The sequence below is a fragment of the Trichosurus vulpecula genome, chromosome 4 (genome assembly GCF_011100635.1).
Source record: "Trichosurus vulpecula isolate mTriVul1 chromosome 4, mTriVul1.pri, whole genome shotgun sequence".
Taxonomy (NCBI): Eukaryota; Metazoa; Chordata; class Mammalia; order Diprotodontia; family Phalangeridae; genus Trichosurus; species Trichosurus vulpecula.
The window spans coordinates 144,203,697-144,222,082 of NC_050576.1; the positions used below are offsets into that span (position 1 = coordinate 144,203,697).

General features: G+C 33.9%; 1 protein-coding gene across 5 annotated transcripts in view; it reads right to left on the bottom strand.

Moving 5' to 3' along the window:
• The window catches only part of RYR2 (ryanodine receptor 2), an 828,134-nt gene that overhangs the window by 66,951 nt on the left and 742,797 nt on the right, over nt 1-18,386 (bottom strand). For all 5 annotated transcript variants that reach the window (XM_036753924.1, XM_036753927.1, XM_036753925.1 and 2 more), the window contains 5 exons: nt 13,071-13,151; nt 12,242-12,330; nt 10,489-10,617; nt 3,808-3,912; nt 1,623-1,704 (listed from right to left, as the gene is read on the bottom strand). In XM_036753924.1, the coding sequence (XP_036609819.1) occupies nt 1,623-1,704; nt 3,808-3,912; nt 10,489-10,617; nt 12,242-12,330; nt 13,071-13,151 (486 nt within the window). The remainder of the gene's footprint in view (nt 1-1,622; nt 1,705-3,807; nt 3,913-10,488; nt 10,618-12,241; nt 12,331-13,070; nt 13,152-18,386) is intronic.

Below are 18,386 nucleotides of genomic sequence, written 5' to 3' on the forward strand. Positions count from 1 at the left end.
TCCCATTTTATATATACAAGAAAGGTAAGTACTACGGAAGAGAAAATGAAGTTAAGTGCTGGACACTATTCTGCCACTACTGTAAAAGATGACTCCAAGGATGCTTCCAGTGTCTTTAAACCTTGGTTTACTTCACAAGGTTGTCTGCTGATGGGGCATAATAAAGCTATAGTATGCTAAGAGAGATAAGATAGTATGGCAGTTTATAGAATCACCAAATGCACTCATTAGTTGGACGGAAAATGTTATATAATTAGTAATATATGAACCTAGGTGATGGATGTATGGAAGACTTTTATAGAGTAAAGGTCGCAAGATGTTTATTTGGTCAGAACTTCAAACCTATGTCAGGGACCTGGAAATTCATGGCAACAAGACATGCAGAAACTATTGCTAGTCAATAACTGCGTCACATGCAATGTATTTAACATGCTCACACATTAGGCCAGAGATCTCTTTAACCAAGTAAATATTGATTAGGCAATGTTTGTGGCTACTGTGGTCATTCTAAAGCATAGATAAGGATAAAAGGTGAAGAAAACTAACTGTGGCAAAAGAAAGTGATAGAGATAAATGGAACATCAAGAGAAAAAAAAAAGAAACACTGAAGGTACCGTACAGTGCCATGTTGCTCCAAGTTACCTATTCTAGCGTCAATGGACTCCGATAGTCATAATGTGATTAAAATTACTGTTGCCACTTCTCAAACTAGAATCTCTAATTATATCAACTTAAAGCTTTTACCCCAGCATAGCTGAAACTAGCTGACCTATTCATGTAATTTGAGATAACTTCTCTTAAAAAGAACGTTAAAATGAAAATTTCTTTGCCCATGAACATAGTGTGTGAATTATCATTTAAAAGTTCATAGGCTTAAAAATACCATGTAATATGGTAGTCTAAAAAAATCTGATGATCTACTTGCCCTTTGATTTTATAAGTATTCTTAATCACTACCAGTTGATTAATGTGAAATATATTTATTTGCATGTGTTGAAAAGCTCAACCCTCATGACATCTCTCTGGAGGCAGCGAAAATTTGTATTACCTCCATTTTTTAGATATGTACAATCAGAGTCACAGGAATTTTAAAGTAATTTATGAGAAAAAGTGAATAAGTCGTTAGATAGGATTATAAAGTAAGTATCATTTCCAGGTGATGTTTATTATTTTTTAGGGCATTGGTTTTCAAATGTGGTTCAGGAACCCTTAGGATCCCTGTTACCTGTTCAGGAGGTAAATGAGTTCAAAACTAGTTTCAGAATACTATTGATGTTTTATTTCTATTACAGCCAAAACTTATAGATAAAATCCATATAAGCAAAAGCTCTTGGGGGAGAGAGTCCTCATTAATTTTTATGAATGTAAAGGGCCCTGAGACCAAAAAACTTTGAGAATCAGTGTTCTAGAGCAGGGTTTCTTAAACTCTGGGTCCCAACCCCATGGGGTCACAACCAACAGTTTAAGAAGCACTGGCAAGGTTGTGAGCAGAAAAAGTTTAAGAAGCCCTATTCTAGAGCATGTTAAGCCTACAAAAAACAACATTTTGCGTTTTATGGCCATCAAATTAGAGAATATAAGACTGTGCTATAGTACTTGCATTTCTGATTAATCAACGCTACCTTCCAACATGGACAGCAACATGACCACCATGTCCTTCTGGAGATCCATTAATTCTTTCAACAACTCAATTTGGCTGGAATCCTGCAAACATTAATACAATGCATTTAAAACTATATAAGAAAACAATACACATACGACTAAGACACTCTGCGTTACAGTGTTTGAAGTACTACATTAGTTCAATATATGACAGTACTTTAATATGCTAACATATTGTTAAGTAGGCCTGAGGGAAAATGTACTAGTCAGCAACACTAAATTAACTATAGAGTAAACTAGAATTCCCATCATTTACATGAAGGGAAATTTTCCTAACTATTTAAGTGAAAACAAGACTAACAGGTCATAGATTATATTATCATATATCAATATCAGTATCTTTTTTAAAAGCCCATCAAGATCATTTTAATAATTAAGAACACTGTTGGACTTTTTAAAATGGCAACTGCTCACATAATTATGTAGAGACAGTTGATTATTTAGGAATCTTCTTAACTGAAATTTATTTTGTGCTTTTTTCTGTCTGCCTTTAATATGCTGTAGAGTCTCAATAAATCCTAGTAAATACAATTATTTCATCCATTAAGGAGACATGTGCATGATGGATGACGTAGGCTTAAATATGTAACTTAAATCTTAAAAATTATGTAAATAACTGCATTTCTGCAAAGTAACCTAAGATTTGAAAGGTATTACATAAAACAAGTTGTTATAATTGCTAATTTCTCACCATTATATTTTCTATTTTCATGGCATTTCCCTGATACGATATAACATATATGTATATAAAGAAACTTTTACAAATATCTTTCTTATTCCAAACTCTGTAATTGTTTTTCTTGGCATAAGGTATCATTTTAAATCATTTGACCACTATTATGTAATAAAATAACAATATTTTTAATGATTCTAACTACTATGGAAAATTCTATCTTCAGAAGTTGGTGCCTCAGTTTTATATTATATATCAATATAGCAAGGGTCTGTGATTCCTTTAGTGTGCAAACTGCATACATAGAGCAACCCATCTATAATTTATAATCTTATATAGATGTGTGAGGCCAAAGAGATTTATTAGCTTGTCAATGATAACATAGCTAGTAAGTTTTAGTAGTGGGACTTGAACTTTGGTCTTCCTGACTTCAATTTCAGCACTCTATTCATTATGTCATGCTGCCCCATATAAAACATGAAAATAAAAATTCATTCTTATGAAAACCTTTGTGATGAGATTTCTGTTATGACTATACAATTTGCTCAAAATCATTCATAATTATTTATATTTTACAAACTAGTTTACTAAAATATCATTACTATGTATAGCACTCAGATAAAAATTAAATTATTATTAAATGATTTTTAAGTTTACTTTTATAGTTTAAGTAAAAAATCAATGCCCTAATAGATATTTAATATCTCAAGATACAAATTAAGTATTATAATTATATTTCAGGCTATCAAGATGTTATATCATCTTGTTAAAACAAAATATTTAGCAGGTTATTGTACTGCCATTTTTATAGTTATTTATCTATTTTTCTATATTCTAAAAACAGAGTAAACAAAGAAGACAAAAAATGTGCCTTCTTTAACCTTTGCCCTCTAGTTACCTTTCAAAATTTGTTTAGTAGGAGCAGGCAAATCCTTAGGATGTATTTCTTTGCCCTCAGAGTTAATGTGTTATCTTTCTAAGGACTTCCTAACAAATTTACTGTTAAAGATGGAATGATATCAGCCATGAGCATTTCCCTGTTCATGACTGTATAAGGAAACTGCTTCCATTCTAGTGAAGCTAAGAAGTTTAGTATGATCAGACTAGAAATTCTTTTTCAGTAAGTAGGAAGAGAGAAAGTTCTAGTGAGCATTTCTGAGGAAAATGAGGTCATAAGGACACTTGAGAAATATATAGCATTTAGGGAATCCCATTTAAGAAGCATTTCTACAAACTGCTACATTTTTCAGCATGTCTACCCTCTTTAGTTTTGTAAAAGTTTACTACACAGCTAGCACACAGATCTTTCATAGAAAAAAAAAAAAAACAACCAAAACCAAAATTCAAGAAGAAAACAAGAAATGATACAATATCAATAGAATAAACAGGTTGTTTGCAGATAGGAAGTATGATTAAACTGACAGGACTATACTTTTTCAGCTGTGGACTTTGAAGGGCAACAAACCAAATACCTGAGACAACTTCATTTGCATATGGGCAAATACATGAAGAAAACCAACCACTGCATCCCAAAGTCTGCTGTGTGCTAAACTCTGCTGATTTCCAGTGCATGGGCCCTATAACGTAAACAGCAAAACAACAACAATGCAGAATTAAATGATGATAAACTGTATTCTATAGCAACAGAGATTGAATTTGTGCACATGTGCATGTGTATGTGCGTGTAGTATATATGTAAACATGCAAATGTGTGTGTGTGTATTCATGTGTCCTTAAGAGAAGGGCCCTTTAACGAAAATTAGAATATAAATAATATATTTTACAGTGATAAACATAGTTTTCTATATAAGACTTGTTGAAACTAATTCATAACTGAGGTTCTCAAAGGTTTTCATGTTCTGCTCTCCCTTTAAAGTTAACCAATGACTTAATAACTCACTGACAAAGCAGAAGCATAAAAGTCAGAGGACTTTTATGCAGATTTGCTTTTATTCTCTTCACAGAGAGAAAGATAAAACCATACTAATAAGGAGTCACTATCATTTTATTGAGAATACAAAATGATTCTCAGGGTTAGAGAAAATAATTTATGACAATTATAGTATAAATAGTAATTCAGATAAACTCTTCTTAGGGAAGAAAAATTTTCATTAACATTTTGCTTTATTTTATAGTTGGCACTGCACAACTAATTAATATTTTGAAAGATTAATTTGATTTGATTAACTTCATAAACCAGAATATGATGCTACTAAAATGAAAATTAATTATGGGCATTGTAGTTTCATTTCTCATGCTTATTTTAGGTGAAGTCAATAAATTATACAAAATGTTAGGAAAACTTTTATGGATGAAGTATAGGCAACATACATATTGGACATATTGTAAGACACTGGGCTTTCCTTTGCACAATGTAGACTAAATAATAAATGCTTGCTAAATTTAATTGAATTCATGATATACTGAATTATATTTATTTATATATACAAAGAAATATAATGTATATATTACGTATCTGTATACATATATGAAGTATATTTTGTTAGATACACAAAGAAATGTAATTCAGCATATTACTAATTCAAATATATCTGTATACACACATATGTACATATGCTTCAGGACATCAAGGATATGTGATTTTACTGGGTGGATGAGTGCTTTCCCTATCGACACATATCATAACCCCTCAGTGACAAAATCCTGACAACTGCTTTTCTTAGAATCCCCAGGAGAGAAGTGGTCATAGGAAATGACCATACTATTTAAATCATAATGACAACAATCCTCAAATAACTATCGGACACCTAAAACTAGATGTCTTAGGTCTTAAATAATATGTCTAAAACTCAACTTACTGTCTTTCTCTCAAAAACCTTCTTCTTTCTACCTTTCCTGTTACCATTGAAGGTACTATCATTATTCAAGTCATCCAGGTTCATGTATCATATCATCCTCAACTCCTCACTTTCTCTCACCCCCCAAATATAATCAGTTGTTAAATTCCACTGTTCCTACCTTGGTATACACCCTTTAATCTACTCTAACACTGCCATCACCCTGGTGCAGGCCCTCACACCTAGACAACTATAACAGGCTTCTGGTTGGCCTTCCTCAAGTCTCTCCCCACTCTAATCCATTTGAATCAGCTGTCAATTTTATATTCCTAAAGTATAGGTCTGACTTTGACTTCCTATTCAAGAAACTTTAGTGGCTCTCTATTACCTCTACAATCAGATATAAAATCCTGTTTGGAATTTTAGAGTGCCTTTATAACTTGGCCATTTCCTACCTTTCAAGTCTTCTGATATCTTTTTTCCCTATCCTTACACACAGTACTTCATCTTCCAACTCCATGAACTTCTTCCTCTTCCTCTCTATCTTCTAGTTTCCTTGATTTCCTTCAAGTCTCACCTTTTTCAAGAAGGCTTTTCCTGTTTACCTTAATCGTAGCACCTTCTGTCTAAGATTATTTCCAATTTATCATGTAAACATCTTGTTTGCATGTAGTTGTATGCACACTGTTTCTTCCATTAGACTAAGAGCTCCTTGAGACTAGGGATTGTTTTTTGCTGTCATTAGTATCACCAGCACTTATCACAGTGCCTGGCACAAAATACTTGTTGATTTAATGATAATTTATATAGTAATTTATAATTTACAAAACCTTTTCCTTGCAATAAAATTGTGAGGTAGTAAGAAGGATCATTATCATACCCATGTATGTATGCATGTATGCATGTATGTATGTATGTATGTATGGTATGTGTGTGCGTGTGTGTATGTACATTTATTTCTTCATCGCCCTAAGTCACAGAACTAGTGAGTCAAATGGCTGGGACAAGCATGGAAGAATTTCTTTAGTCTAGACAATGACATAGTTAGATGGACAATTATTCACTCCAAATGGATAAAAATTTGGGCCTAGAATAAAACAGAAGGGAAGCTGATTGGATTGCCAGTGAGAAATTTCAAAGTCCTTTTAATGACCCCAAAGTTTTTTTTTTTTTTCTGAAATAAAGGTCCATCTTTTCACTGCCGGTATTCTACATTACTGCTGAATGTCTGCGAGTCATGGAACAATACAGATTCCAAAGAATTGAAATAAATATCCGTCATTTGGGGAAACAGAGACACAAGACATAAGTAGGCTGCAATGAATCATAAACAAAGACCTTCTAATTTCTCTGACCATACCTCATGCCTGGAATTCTCTCCCTCCTAATCTCCACCTCCTGACTTCTCTGATTTCCTTTAAGTTCCATCTAAAATCCCACCTTCTATAGGAATTCTTTTCCAGTCATTTCATTTGAGTGCTTTGCCTCTGTTGATTACATCTTATTCTATATATAGCTTGTTGTACATAGTCATTTACATGTTGTCTTTCCCAATTGACTATGACCTCCTTGATAGCAGGAACTATCTCTTGCCTTCCTCTGCATCACCTGTGCTTAGCAGGTGACTGACATATAGCAGGCACTTAATAAAAGTTTATTGACTGACTAAGAACCAGAGGAAAAGATGTCATCATATCAATGTATGATCAAAAGAAATGATGGTGGGATCAAGGGATAACTGCTGGACAGCCTGTGTGCTCCACTGATATTCTTGTGATATTCAAGTGAAAACAAAGAAGGACCCCAGCACATTAAATAGGCTGCCTGAGGAGAATTTATGGAAGGATGTGGACAAGAGTTGTACAGGATAAGCAGTCATGGTTGGGCTATGAGCTGCATTGTTGAAGGGAATACACATACGGAGAGAATGTAGATCTATTTCAATACCTAAGTAATGAGAATAAGTTTTTCTGTCAAAAGACAAGAAATAAATGTCTTCTTATTTTAAAATGGTTCTTCTCTCCTTTATTAAACTGGCATTATGAGTTTACAGGTCCTTTTTTCTCTTATAGTTTTTATACCTTTTAAAATTTTTATTTCAGGATCTTTCTTATTATTAGTAGTAATTAGAATGAAAACACATGTGGAAAGTATGATTAATCATATAATGCCAAGTCAAATTTTAAGAATCCCAAATGAGCATGATACTTACAGAATAAACATTGAACTAATGATTTTTTATTTGAAGTTCTCATTTTAATCAACTAAAACAGTAATAAATTCCTGTTCAACATATGATTCAAAATGGAGTTTTATTTCATTTATTGCAATTAAACATTTTAAGTCTTAAACAAATAATTATAAAAAGGAATGAACAGAGAAAAATTTACATTAGCATCAAACTATGTAAGACATTATCTAATAATTCTCAGACAGCACTGAAAATTAAGTTCATTAAAATTTGGATCCAATAACCATCCAGAGATCTAGAGTTGGAAGGAAACTTAGAGGTCGCCTCAAGCAGTCTCTTCCTTTCATAGATGAAGCTAAGCTCTGTAAAGCTACACACCTCACACACAGTGAATGCTCAAGAAATATTGCCTATCATGAAGGGGTCATATGAATTCAGCTCCTTTCCTTCCTATTGTAAAAGATCTAATAGTCAAGGCACTAAGAAAACAAATACAAAGAATAAAATTATCTTATGAGGGAGACAAAAATACATATTTAAATATCTACAGTATAAAGATAAAGTGAATCCATAAACATATATGTGTGTAGATAGACAGATACACACACACACACACACATATAGTATTTACATAAAAGGTAGTTTACAAGGGAGGACATACTTTGGCAGTTGGAGAGGATAAGGAAAGACTTCATGTAGGAAGCAGTGCTTGAGCTTCATCTTAAAAGAAGAGAGGGATTCTATGAAACAGAGGTGAGGAAAAAGAGCATTCCCAGCAAGGGAAATGTCAGTAAAAAGGTATGGATATGGGAAACTGAGTGTCTTGAGTAAGGAATAGAGAGAAGGCTACTCTAGCTGGGTCAAAGAGTGCGGAAGGTAGCAGTAATGTATAATGAGGCTAGAAAGACAGGTTGGGGCCAGGATGTGAAGGGCTCTAAAAGTTAAATGGAGGAGTCTATAGTTTATCCTAGAGTGAATAGGGAACCACTGAAGAGGACTGAGTAGTAGATTCACACGATCAGGTCTTGCACTTATGGAAAACAACTTTGGCAGTAACGTGTAGGACGGACTGGAGAGGAGAGAGACTAATGCCAGGGAAGGACAAATGGAAGAAAAAGTGGTTAAAGAAGAGCATTTTACAAGTATTATCTTATTTTATCCTTATAATATTACTGGGAGCTAAGTGTTATTATTGTCCCCATTTTAAAGTTGAAGAAACTAAGGCAGACAGAAGTTAAGTGATCTGTTAAGGGCCATGCAGCTCATGTCTGAGGCCAGGTTAGAACTTGGGTGTTTTTGACTCCAGGTTTAACACTCTATCCACTGTGCCACCTAGCTGCTATACAGAAGAGTAAAATATAAGGAATAATTCTTATTTCATTTATACTTCCATGGATTTAACTAACAGCTCTATGAAGATGACTTCTTGTTCAGTAGTTTCTTAGTCCTATCCAACTCTTCATGACCCCATTTGGAGTTTTTTTTGGGGCAAAGATACTGGAGATGTTTGCCATTTCCTTTTCTAGCACATTTTTACAGATTAGGTAACTAAGCAACTGCATCAAGTGACTTGCCCAGGGTCCCATAGCTAGTAAGTATCTGAGGTCAGGCTTGAACTCAGGAAGATGCCTTCCTAATTCCAAGCCCAGTGCTCTATGTACTGCACCACCTAGCAAAGTAATAAAACTTAATAGTCAAGGAAGGAAGAAATAGTTTTTCCTGACTCCAGATCTGACACTCTATCCACTGTGCTACCTTGCTGCCTAGAAAGATGACGACAGCATCTTTGTACAGGGCCAGTACTTCCTCTTAGCTTTAATCCCATTCCATCAGCTGCCTCTTGGACTTTTTAAACTGATTGTTCCAAAGACATCTTAACCTTAACTTGTCTAAAACTGGACTCACTGTCTTTTCCCCAAAACTATCTCTTCTTCCAAACTTCCCTTTTTCTGTTGAAGTTGTCACCATCCTTCCAGTCTCCCAGTTTCATGACAATGGCACTCTCCTGGACTTCTTACTCTCCCTCTCCCCCAAATAGCCAATAAGCTAAAGATTTTACCATTTCTATCTCTACAACATCTTTTGCATCTGACCACTTCTCTCTACTCACATAGCTTCTTCCTTACATCAGGCTCTCGTCACCTCTCATGTAGAATATTATGAAGGCCTCCTAATTGTTCTTCCTAATTCAAGTCTTGTTCTTGTCAGTCCATACACAACACATCTGCTAAAGTGACTTCTCTTGAAGTCTGACAGATCTGACAGATCAAATCCAGGGGCTCCCAATTACTTCTAACATGTTACCTTCTGTTTAGCTTTTAAAGCTCTTCACAGCCTGGCCCTTTCCTGTATTCACAGCCTCACTAGACATTACTTCTCCATCCACACTCTTTGATCCAGCCAAAAAGGCCTTCTCTGGGTTCCATATCTCATCTTTCATGCCTTCATATTGATTGTCCAAAATGCATGGAATGTGTCTCTGCCAAAGCACTGCCCTCTATATGGAGCTTTTCCTGATTCCCCAAAGTGCTAGTACCCTCCTTGCTAAACTATTTTACATTTAACCGATATGCATATATACATATATGTTTACACACACGTGTATATATGTATACACACAATAAACAATTTAAATATGTGTATGTATGTGTATCTTCAATGTCAGTGCAATTTTAAGCTATTAAAGCTTTTATTTATTCTAGATACATGTGAAAATATTTGCCTATATATGTATATACAGAGATACATACATACATCTACATACACACATACTTATCCTCTCTATTAGAATTTAATTTCCTTTTGCAAGTAGGGATTGGTTTATTCTGTGCATTTATATCTCACAGTATTTACAGAGCTTCTGGCACTTAATAAATGCTTGTCAATTGACTGATAGATTGAGAACTACAGCCAAGTTAATGCAAAAAGAGATGAAGAAACTAGTATATATAATCAAATAGGTGCTTTAAAGCACTAATATAGGAGCTTTTAAATGAATTACAGTATTAATAAAACAATTGTTTTTGCTTGTTAGAACATCTCTATGTAGGTAGGATACACAATGATTCATGGTTCACATAATATGAAATGCAAAATGTATTTCTCCAAAGAATGAAATACAATGCATCATACCTCCTTACTTTTTGTGTCAGAAATATACTTACCTGGATATATTCTGTAAGAGTGTTGAAGACCTGTTTTGCCACTTGAATTGCTTTGGAAAAATTCCGTTGTCCTTGTTCATCAATCACATCTTTCCCAGAGTAATACCAGTAAAAATCACTAATTGATTCCTACAAAATGGAGGAAATATTACTAAAGCTATCACTTTCCCAATGTTCCTTAAAAGTACATCAAACTTAAATAATACAATCCAAAATTAAATTGAAAATGTTTTTTTAAAGAAAGCGTCTCAATGCGTTATGTCCTTCAATATTCCTTCTCTAAGTAAAAGCCCAATAAGAAGTAAAGAAATGTGGAAACTAGCTTTAAAATTACTTTTCATGTTTAATTATGTTAAATTCCATGAAGACTTTTTTTTACAGACTTAACAGAATTGATAAATATGCATTCATATAGAAATATCTGATGCTATATATGTGAAACATGGTGGTACAGCAGACGATCAAGGAACAGAATTTTTTTTGTACAGATATCATCTTTCTTCCCATCTCCAAAATAAAGCCAGCATGGATCATGCAGAATACAATGCTCACAGTTTCTCTTTGGAATTTGAGGTAATTGATAAGATGTGTTATAATACCAACAACAATAGTGACACCAATGAAAACCAGATTGATCTCTACCCAATAAGATATTTAAAACAATGAATTATATCCTAGGAAGAATTTTAACTGGTCAAGTTATTTAGTAAGACAATTTTGCCTTATGTGAGGGATGATATAAAAATTATGTATACATTTCTTATACCACCTTTTATGCACCTAATTCAGAAATTAAACTTATTTTTTGACATGTTGAGATTAAAGATGTATCATGTTTTGATATAGAAGAATAGGAAAATGAAATTGAAGGTTTTTTGATAAAGTTATTGATTTATTTCCAATAAAGTCAGGGAAATAAACTATCTACTTGAGGACTATGGTTATTAAAGAGTTGGACAGTGTTTTAGAATTCATTAGTCTGTCAAGGCACTGGGTTATAACAAAGTCTAACTCTTGAGCTATGATCCTGTAATGCTATAGTATAGAATGTGGCATTTGCAGTCAGAAGACCTAGTTCCAAATCCTGGCTCTGCCATTTACTCCCTCTTGGACTATAGGCAAGTGATTTAATTTTTCTGGGCCTCAATTTCCTTGACTGAGATGAAAGCTTGGATTACATTACTTCTAATGTTCCTTTCAGCTCTCAGTTTATGATTCCCTATGGATTTGCAAAATATCAAATTAAGTAAGATGTTGGTGATTGGTTTCAAAGAGTCAATTTGTAATTTTAAACTGAATGGCATAAACAACCTTAAACTATAAACTGTAACCTGAAGATGAGTAATTATGGAAATTTCAAGTTCTTTTTTCAAAAATATCCCCCCATTCAGTATGGTAAAGAATTTACCATAATCTTTAGGTAATTTGCAAAAAAAGAAATCAACTATAAATGCCCCTGGGAAAAGTGAAGGAATGAACATGGGCCCCCAAAATAAATGAAACAAAACAAAACAGAAAGCTAGGAAACCAGGGAGCAGAGAACTGGGAAAAGGTAATGGTGATCCAATACCACGAACTGACATGAGCATTACTTTTACCTTTGGAGGCTGGGGAATCAAAAAATATAATATTCAGAATACTTCTATTTGGTTAAAAATCAAAACACAGTTAAAAACATGTCATAGCTCAGGGTCTGCTAGATCATTCCAACTCTTGATCACTTCAGTTGCCAGTTGTACAGAAGGTATGGTACCTGAACTCTCAGTAGGTAGTCCACAGTGGAGATGATTATATTCACAGTTGTATTATTACCAGTCTGAGTTCTCAGATAATTCTGAAAATCTACATGAATTAAAAAAAAGAAAGTCATCTTGCTAGCTCAGATTCAAAGTACAGTTGTCTAAATAAATGTACATGTAATGGACATTTATTCTTCCCCTTAATTATCTAACATAAAATTGTCAGGTATGGAAGTCTAGCACCCTGTGCTTTCTGAATTTTAAAAATTCAATCCTTATCCACTTAATGAAAAATATTCACAAAAACCATATTTCTAAGTATGCCACAGAATACAAATAACTTTGAAAATATTTTATGTGGAGCAAAAAAGTTAGAGATGTTTTCTTTTTTTTAAGAGTTTGGCCAGGTGGTCTACCATACATTTCCACATCATATGTAGGAATTTAGGAATCTAATCATTAAGTCTTCATGAAACCTGTCAAACTCTTAACAATGTAGTACAGCAAACTAAAAAACAACACTCTTTTCAAGTCCAAATTCCACTACTTACTATGTCTGTGACTTTAGACAAAGTCACTTGACTACTCTCTTAGTTTGCTCCTTTGTAAAATGAAAATATGTATTACCTATCTCAGTGGGTTGTTGTGAAGATCAAATGAAATAATATATTTGAAAGCCCTTGGAAAAAGTAATTTACAATTATAAAGTAATAAGGAAACACCTTGTAAATAAACCTTAAAGTATAGGTAAAAGTGAGTTATCACTGCCATTTCTGGCACCAAAGAAAATGTATTTCTTGCTACCATCACTTGATCTGGATGTCTGGAAGATGGCTCACAAACCTGAGTTGTGTCCTTCACAAAGCAACTGGAGAAAACGGAAGAGGTCACAGGTGAATTCATCATCCTGCAGTACCTTCTCTCCTGCAGAGAGGCCATATGTATGAAACATTACTAACCACTTTCAACTCTTTCCCATACTTCCTCCCCAGCTGCAACCCCAACAGAACCTGCAAGTTGATCTAACGTTGTTCTGAGCCAAAAATAATTGCAAATCATAGCATCACTTCTATCTGAAGCTCATGAGGGCATGCGCTTGGCAGATAGATGCCATTTCCCTTTGGTAAAAACATTTATACTTCAAGTACCCAAATTTATTTTTGTTAAATGTAGCAGCATGGGCTTGGCAACATTTTAAAAACAATCTGTTGGTTTATTTGCACTTGTGATTTTGGAGTACGTTTTTGGTTTGTGTCGGCATGAACTCTGTATAACCTACAATGTTTAATGTAGATCCAAACCATCCTTCATGTGAGAAAAATAATTACTACTGCATTTCTTCCAAATAAGATGTTAAAATGGCTTCTTTTGTAAAATGACAGTTGCTGGGAAGTTTCTCATTCAGTTTTGCATGATTCTATTAAATATTTGCCTACAGACAACAGTAGGTCAAGGAATGCTGAAGAATAGCTGACATACCAAAAGTAACTAAGAAATTCTGTTCCAAGGGTCTTGGGGAACTAGTAAATGGATAGTTTCAAATATAAAATTTAAGGCAAAACTTTAGTAGCTTATGGGACCTAGAATTAAAATTTAAAGTAAAGGTAGTGCAAACTAGAAGTCAGATGCGTTAGCTCTAGGCAGAAACATCCTGTAGCCACAGAAGCCATATTTTTACAATAAGGAGATTAATGATATTCATGAGCAAGAGAAGTTCAGATTTTCTTATCAGTTAATTCAATCCCTCTGAACAGAGTTTATTTTTCACCATGAGACAAACATACAAATAAAAAACAATAATGAACATGAGAAAAATCTTTTTGACTATGCTGGTATGTCCCAGAATCTGAGATTCATAGCAACATAGTACAATAAAAAGTATTTTTTTTAAAGTGAAAGCAATTGTGTATTTTTTGATTAAGTATTCATTAGCTTGGAAATAACCTGAATTAAGACAGAAAATATGTTTATATAAAATTTTTAATGATCAGAATTACAAATAACTGATAGATAGAGCTTGTGACTTTCAAAGCAAGAAGCTTCAGTGTAATGGTAGGATTAGGGAGCAAAATCATTTTGAAAACGAATGTGAACATTACAAAGTATATATAAAACCACTATCTTCATTTCTCTATGGCCTCTAAGATGTGATATTTAGGGACCACAGCTACCATTAAGAAATATAGATACTCCTATATAAAATAAAGCTTATAGAATATCAGAATAAGCAAATTGCTCTTTTTATAAAACTTCCTGTGAGTTAATCTCACAAATGAAAATGTCATTTGGGGGATTGAGGAATGGCAATGATTTAGAGTCTAAGTATGAGACAAAAAGCCAACTTAATCTCTCAATTTCTGGCATTTGGCATTAGGTAACAGGCTATTTTAAAGCATATTAACTTAAATGAATTATTTAAGTGATCATATTAATGGTTACAGAAACTTCCTTTTCAGCATAGGGAAAAGAGTTTATAAGGAAGACCTAGCTGAAAAATTGATTAATAAGCAATACAAGCATTTTATTTTAAGGTAGTACTTTAAATTTTTATTTTATTGCTCTGATGACTCATAAGGAGAAATGAGTTTAAAATAAAGTTGTGTTTAACTGGAGACAAACCACTTGTAGGGTAGACTTCAGAATTTTGTTGGAGAAAGGATAGAATAACTACTCATACTACTGAGGTTCACTTTCCATAGGTACATGCTTCATTTACATAACCTGGGCACGTCAAGGGACAAAGTGTGAGAGAGTATAGAAATGTAAGTAAAAAGTTGTGAATTTCAAGTTCTGCGAATCTCATCTAATATTACTGTATTCTGATTTCCTTTTTATGTTACCTATGACCTCAAAAGTATGTATGCATTGCACATTTAAATTGTGTCCAACTCTACAGGACCCCATTTGGGGTTTTCTTGGCAGAGATACTGTAGTGGTTTGCCATTTCCTTCCCCAGCTAATTTAACAGATGAGGAAACTGAGGCAAACAGGGGTTAAGTGACTTGCCCAGGGAAACACAGTCTAAGTGCCTATGGCCAGATTGGCATTCAAGAAGATGAATCTTCCTGACTCCAGCCTGAGCACTCTATCCACTCTGCCACCAAGCTGTCTCCAATGTATGCATAGCACTGTCAAAAACTATAAAGTACTATATAAATTTAAAACTATTACAATCATATCAATTTCAAAGAGAAGTTGAAAAACACAACTAGCTGACCAGTAATACTCTAAGATTGTTTAGCCTGATATTTCAGATTAATGAATCTACACTCCAAAGTGTCTAATGTTGGAACAAAGGGAAGAAATTAGTTCCTTTGTATGGTATTTTAACCAGCCTTGGTGTAGATGTTGAATGCTTAAATTGTGCAGTCTCAAAGATGGATAGATAAGCAAACAGTTGTTATTTGAAAATGTCCTTTGGAAATATGTCCATTAGGGGAAATTTTCTACACAAATCACTAAAGATTGAGTTAAATACATATTATTTTTTGAAAACTGAGAGGACTTATTTTTGATGCTTTATAAATAAGTCAAATCAGTACACATTTAGTAAGGACCTAGTACATGCCCATGAACTAGAGGTAAAAAGAAAAATTAAAAGTTGCTTCCTGACAAGAGTTTCCATTTTATTGTGGGATATATTCCTAGATAAGTAAATACAAGCTTTAAATAAAATTAATGCAAAGTGATTTCGGGAGTGGTGGGGACAAGTGGTCCTAACAACTGGAAGAATCAGGAAAGGCTTTTTTTTTTTTTAGGAAGGGCATTCAGCTGCATCTTGAAGCATAGGTTGTTCAAAGAGGCACAGATGAAGAGGTAGAGTGTTCTAGATATGGTTTCCTGCCTAGGCCAAGGAATGGAGGTTAAAGATAGAATGTTGTGTATGAGGAATTTATAGGAGGCCAGAGATGCTGGACATAGATTGTGAAAAGCTTTCATGCCAGGGGAGTCTGCATTTTATCATAGAGGCAATAGGGACACAGGGAAGCTTCTGAAGCAGAAGAATGATCTGCTCAGTCCTGCGCTTAAAGGATTATCATCTTGGTCTCTGTGTGGAAGATGGCCTAGAGATGGCGGGGAGACCAATTAGAGATGATAGTAGTGGCCAAGCATTAAGTGCTAAGGCCTTTAGGAAAGTTGTGGTATCAGTGGAGAAAAGGCAACAGACTCAGTCAAAGTAGAGGAGAGGGAGGACAAGAGTAGGAAATTCATCAATAAGCTATCTGTTCAATGGGTTTCTGAAGTTAAGGTATTTTCATCTCTTACCTGTTTTTCCTCTGAAGATGAGTCACATATCACTGAATATTTAATACTGTTTTGGTATGATAAAAATGATTGTTCTCAATACTAAGACCTTCCAGGGATATTTGGAAAGCAGTGGATTGGTTTGACTTTCTAAACAAATTTCTAAGTACCATGTATTTTGCTCCTGCAATGTAAGGATCATGAGACCTTTTAATCTGAATTGCAGCCAAACATATAGGTGTTGTGTCTCCCATTAAAAATGTGAGCTTTTGGAGAGCAAAGACTGCCTCTTTTTATTCCTACCATTTTTAATATTGTTATTTCTTAATGAATGCTTTTTTGTTCATTCACTCATTCAAAATAAGTCCTCATATAAATATTAAATCTTAAAAACTAGTATTGATTTTTAGATAGGCCATAATTATGATTATGTGAAAATTTGTTGTAATACCAAGCAACACAGGGCAGTTGGGGTACTAGAGGGGGTCTGGACTTATGATTTCATTGGTGTAAAGAACTTTCATTGTGGAAATTTCCTTCACAAATGCATATTGTGCAACAAATCTATAATTTATAGTTTTAAAGGTTTGCCTGGGACATTGAAGGATTAAATGGCTTGACAATGGTCACTCAGGTGATATGTGTCAGATGTCAGGTGCTACCCTCTATTCTTTTGAGGATGTGGGGGACTAAGGCAGATGAACTGAAAGTAGTTGTCTTCAGGAGCACTAGGGCAAAGTTTGGAAACAGAGTTACTAGTGAATAGCAGCAGTAGATGAGCACCTACTAGAAGACTAAATTATAATTTTGACAATTAATTTTGATGTGTCCACTGCCTTCATATGAACTGTATGGAAGATCTACCTGAGGTGGCTATGATAATGTTATTAAATACATGAATTCATGCCTACAAACAAAAATACATGCAAATTAATATCCTTACATAGGTACACAGTGCATAGAAAATGACTTATGGAGCTAAGTCACTTTGTTTAATTTCAAAGTAAAGTGATATATAGTAGAGCACAACTATTTATCTCGTAATCTGTATAGTAATGTAATCACTATCAGGTTAAAATGCTGCAAGGGCCCATGCTGCATATAAATGATATGGTAACAGAGATGGATGGCTTTATGTCTGCAGAGGGTGCAGGATCAACAGTCTAACTGGAGATGTATACAAAAAGTGATATTGTAATATGATGTAAACTAGAATTAAAAACTAATGAAATGGAGAAAAATGTCTGGAGTGCTGAAACCCTCATTTTTCCTATTTGAAAAACAAACCCTTTTGTGTACATTCAGCATGGATCTATGGTAGTATGAATATTTAATAAATCATTTTAATGATGGCAAAATGAAATATTTTGGAAGACATTAGTATTGTTATTTATACAAAGAAACTTCAGATGTGACTTAAAATTGAACGGTCATTTGCATTTTTACCTGGCTACCAATCAGTACTGTCTTAAGAAACACTGGATTCAAATTGCTAACATATTAAGTTTGAATTAGCTCTGTACCAAATCTACTACAGTTTTATTCATTCAGCCTAGGAAGGCTTAAATGTTAGGCCTAGTTAGAGACAGCCACATTGTGAGTGCTCAATAAATACTTTTAATTTATTTGTGACCATTTTAATTTGTAATAACTTAGATTTTATTAGTATATAAACTATCACTTAGGAAAATAATAGGCAGCAAGTTACACTTTCCAGTCATCAGTGAACCAAGAAATAGTAAATGCTGCCGTAGAGGTCTAAAACTTTTCTAAATGGCTTGATGTTAGTTGAGTTAATTCGAAAAGAATAAACTTAACCAATATTAAATGTATCTCTTAAAGAACCCAAAATAACGTAATTAGGAAAAGTTGAGAAACATGAAACATTATGCACTGCTTTAACTATAACTACTC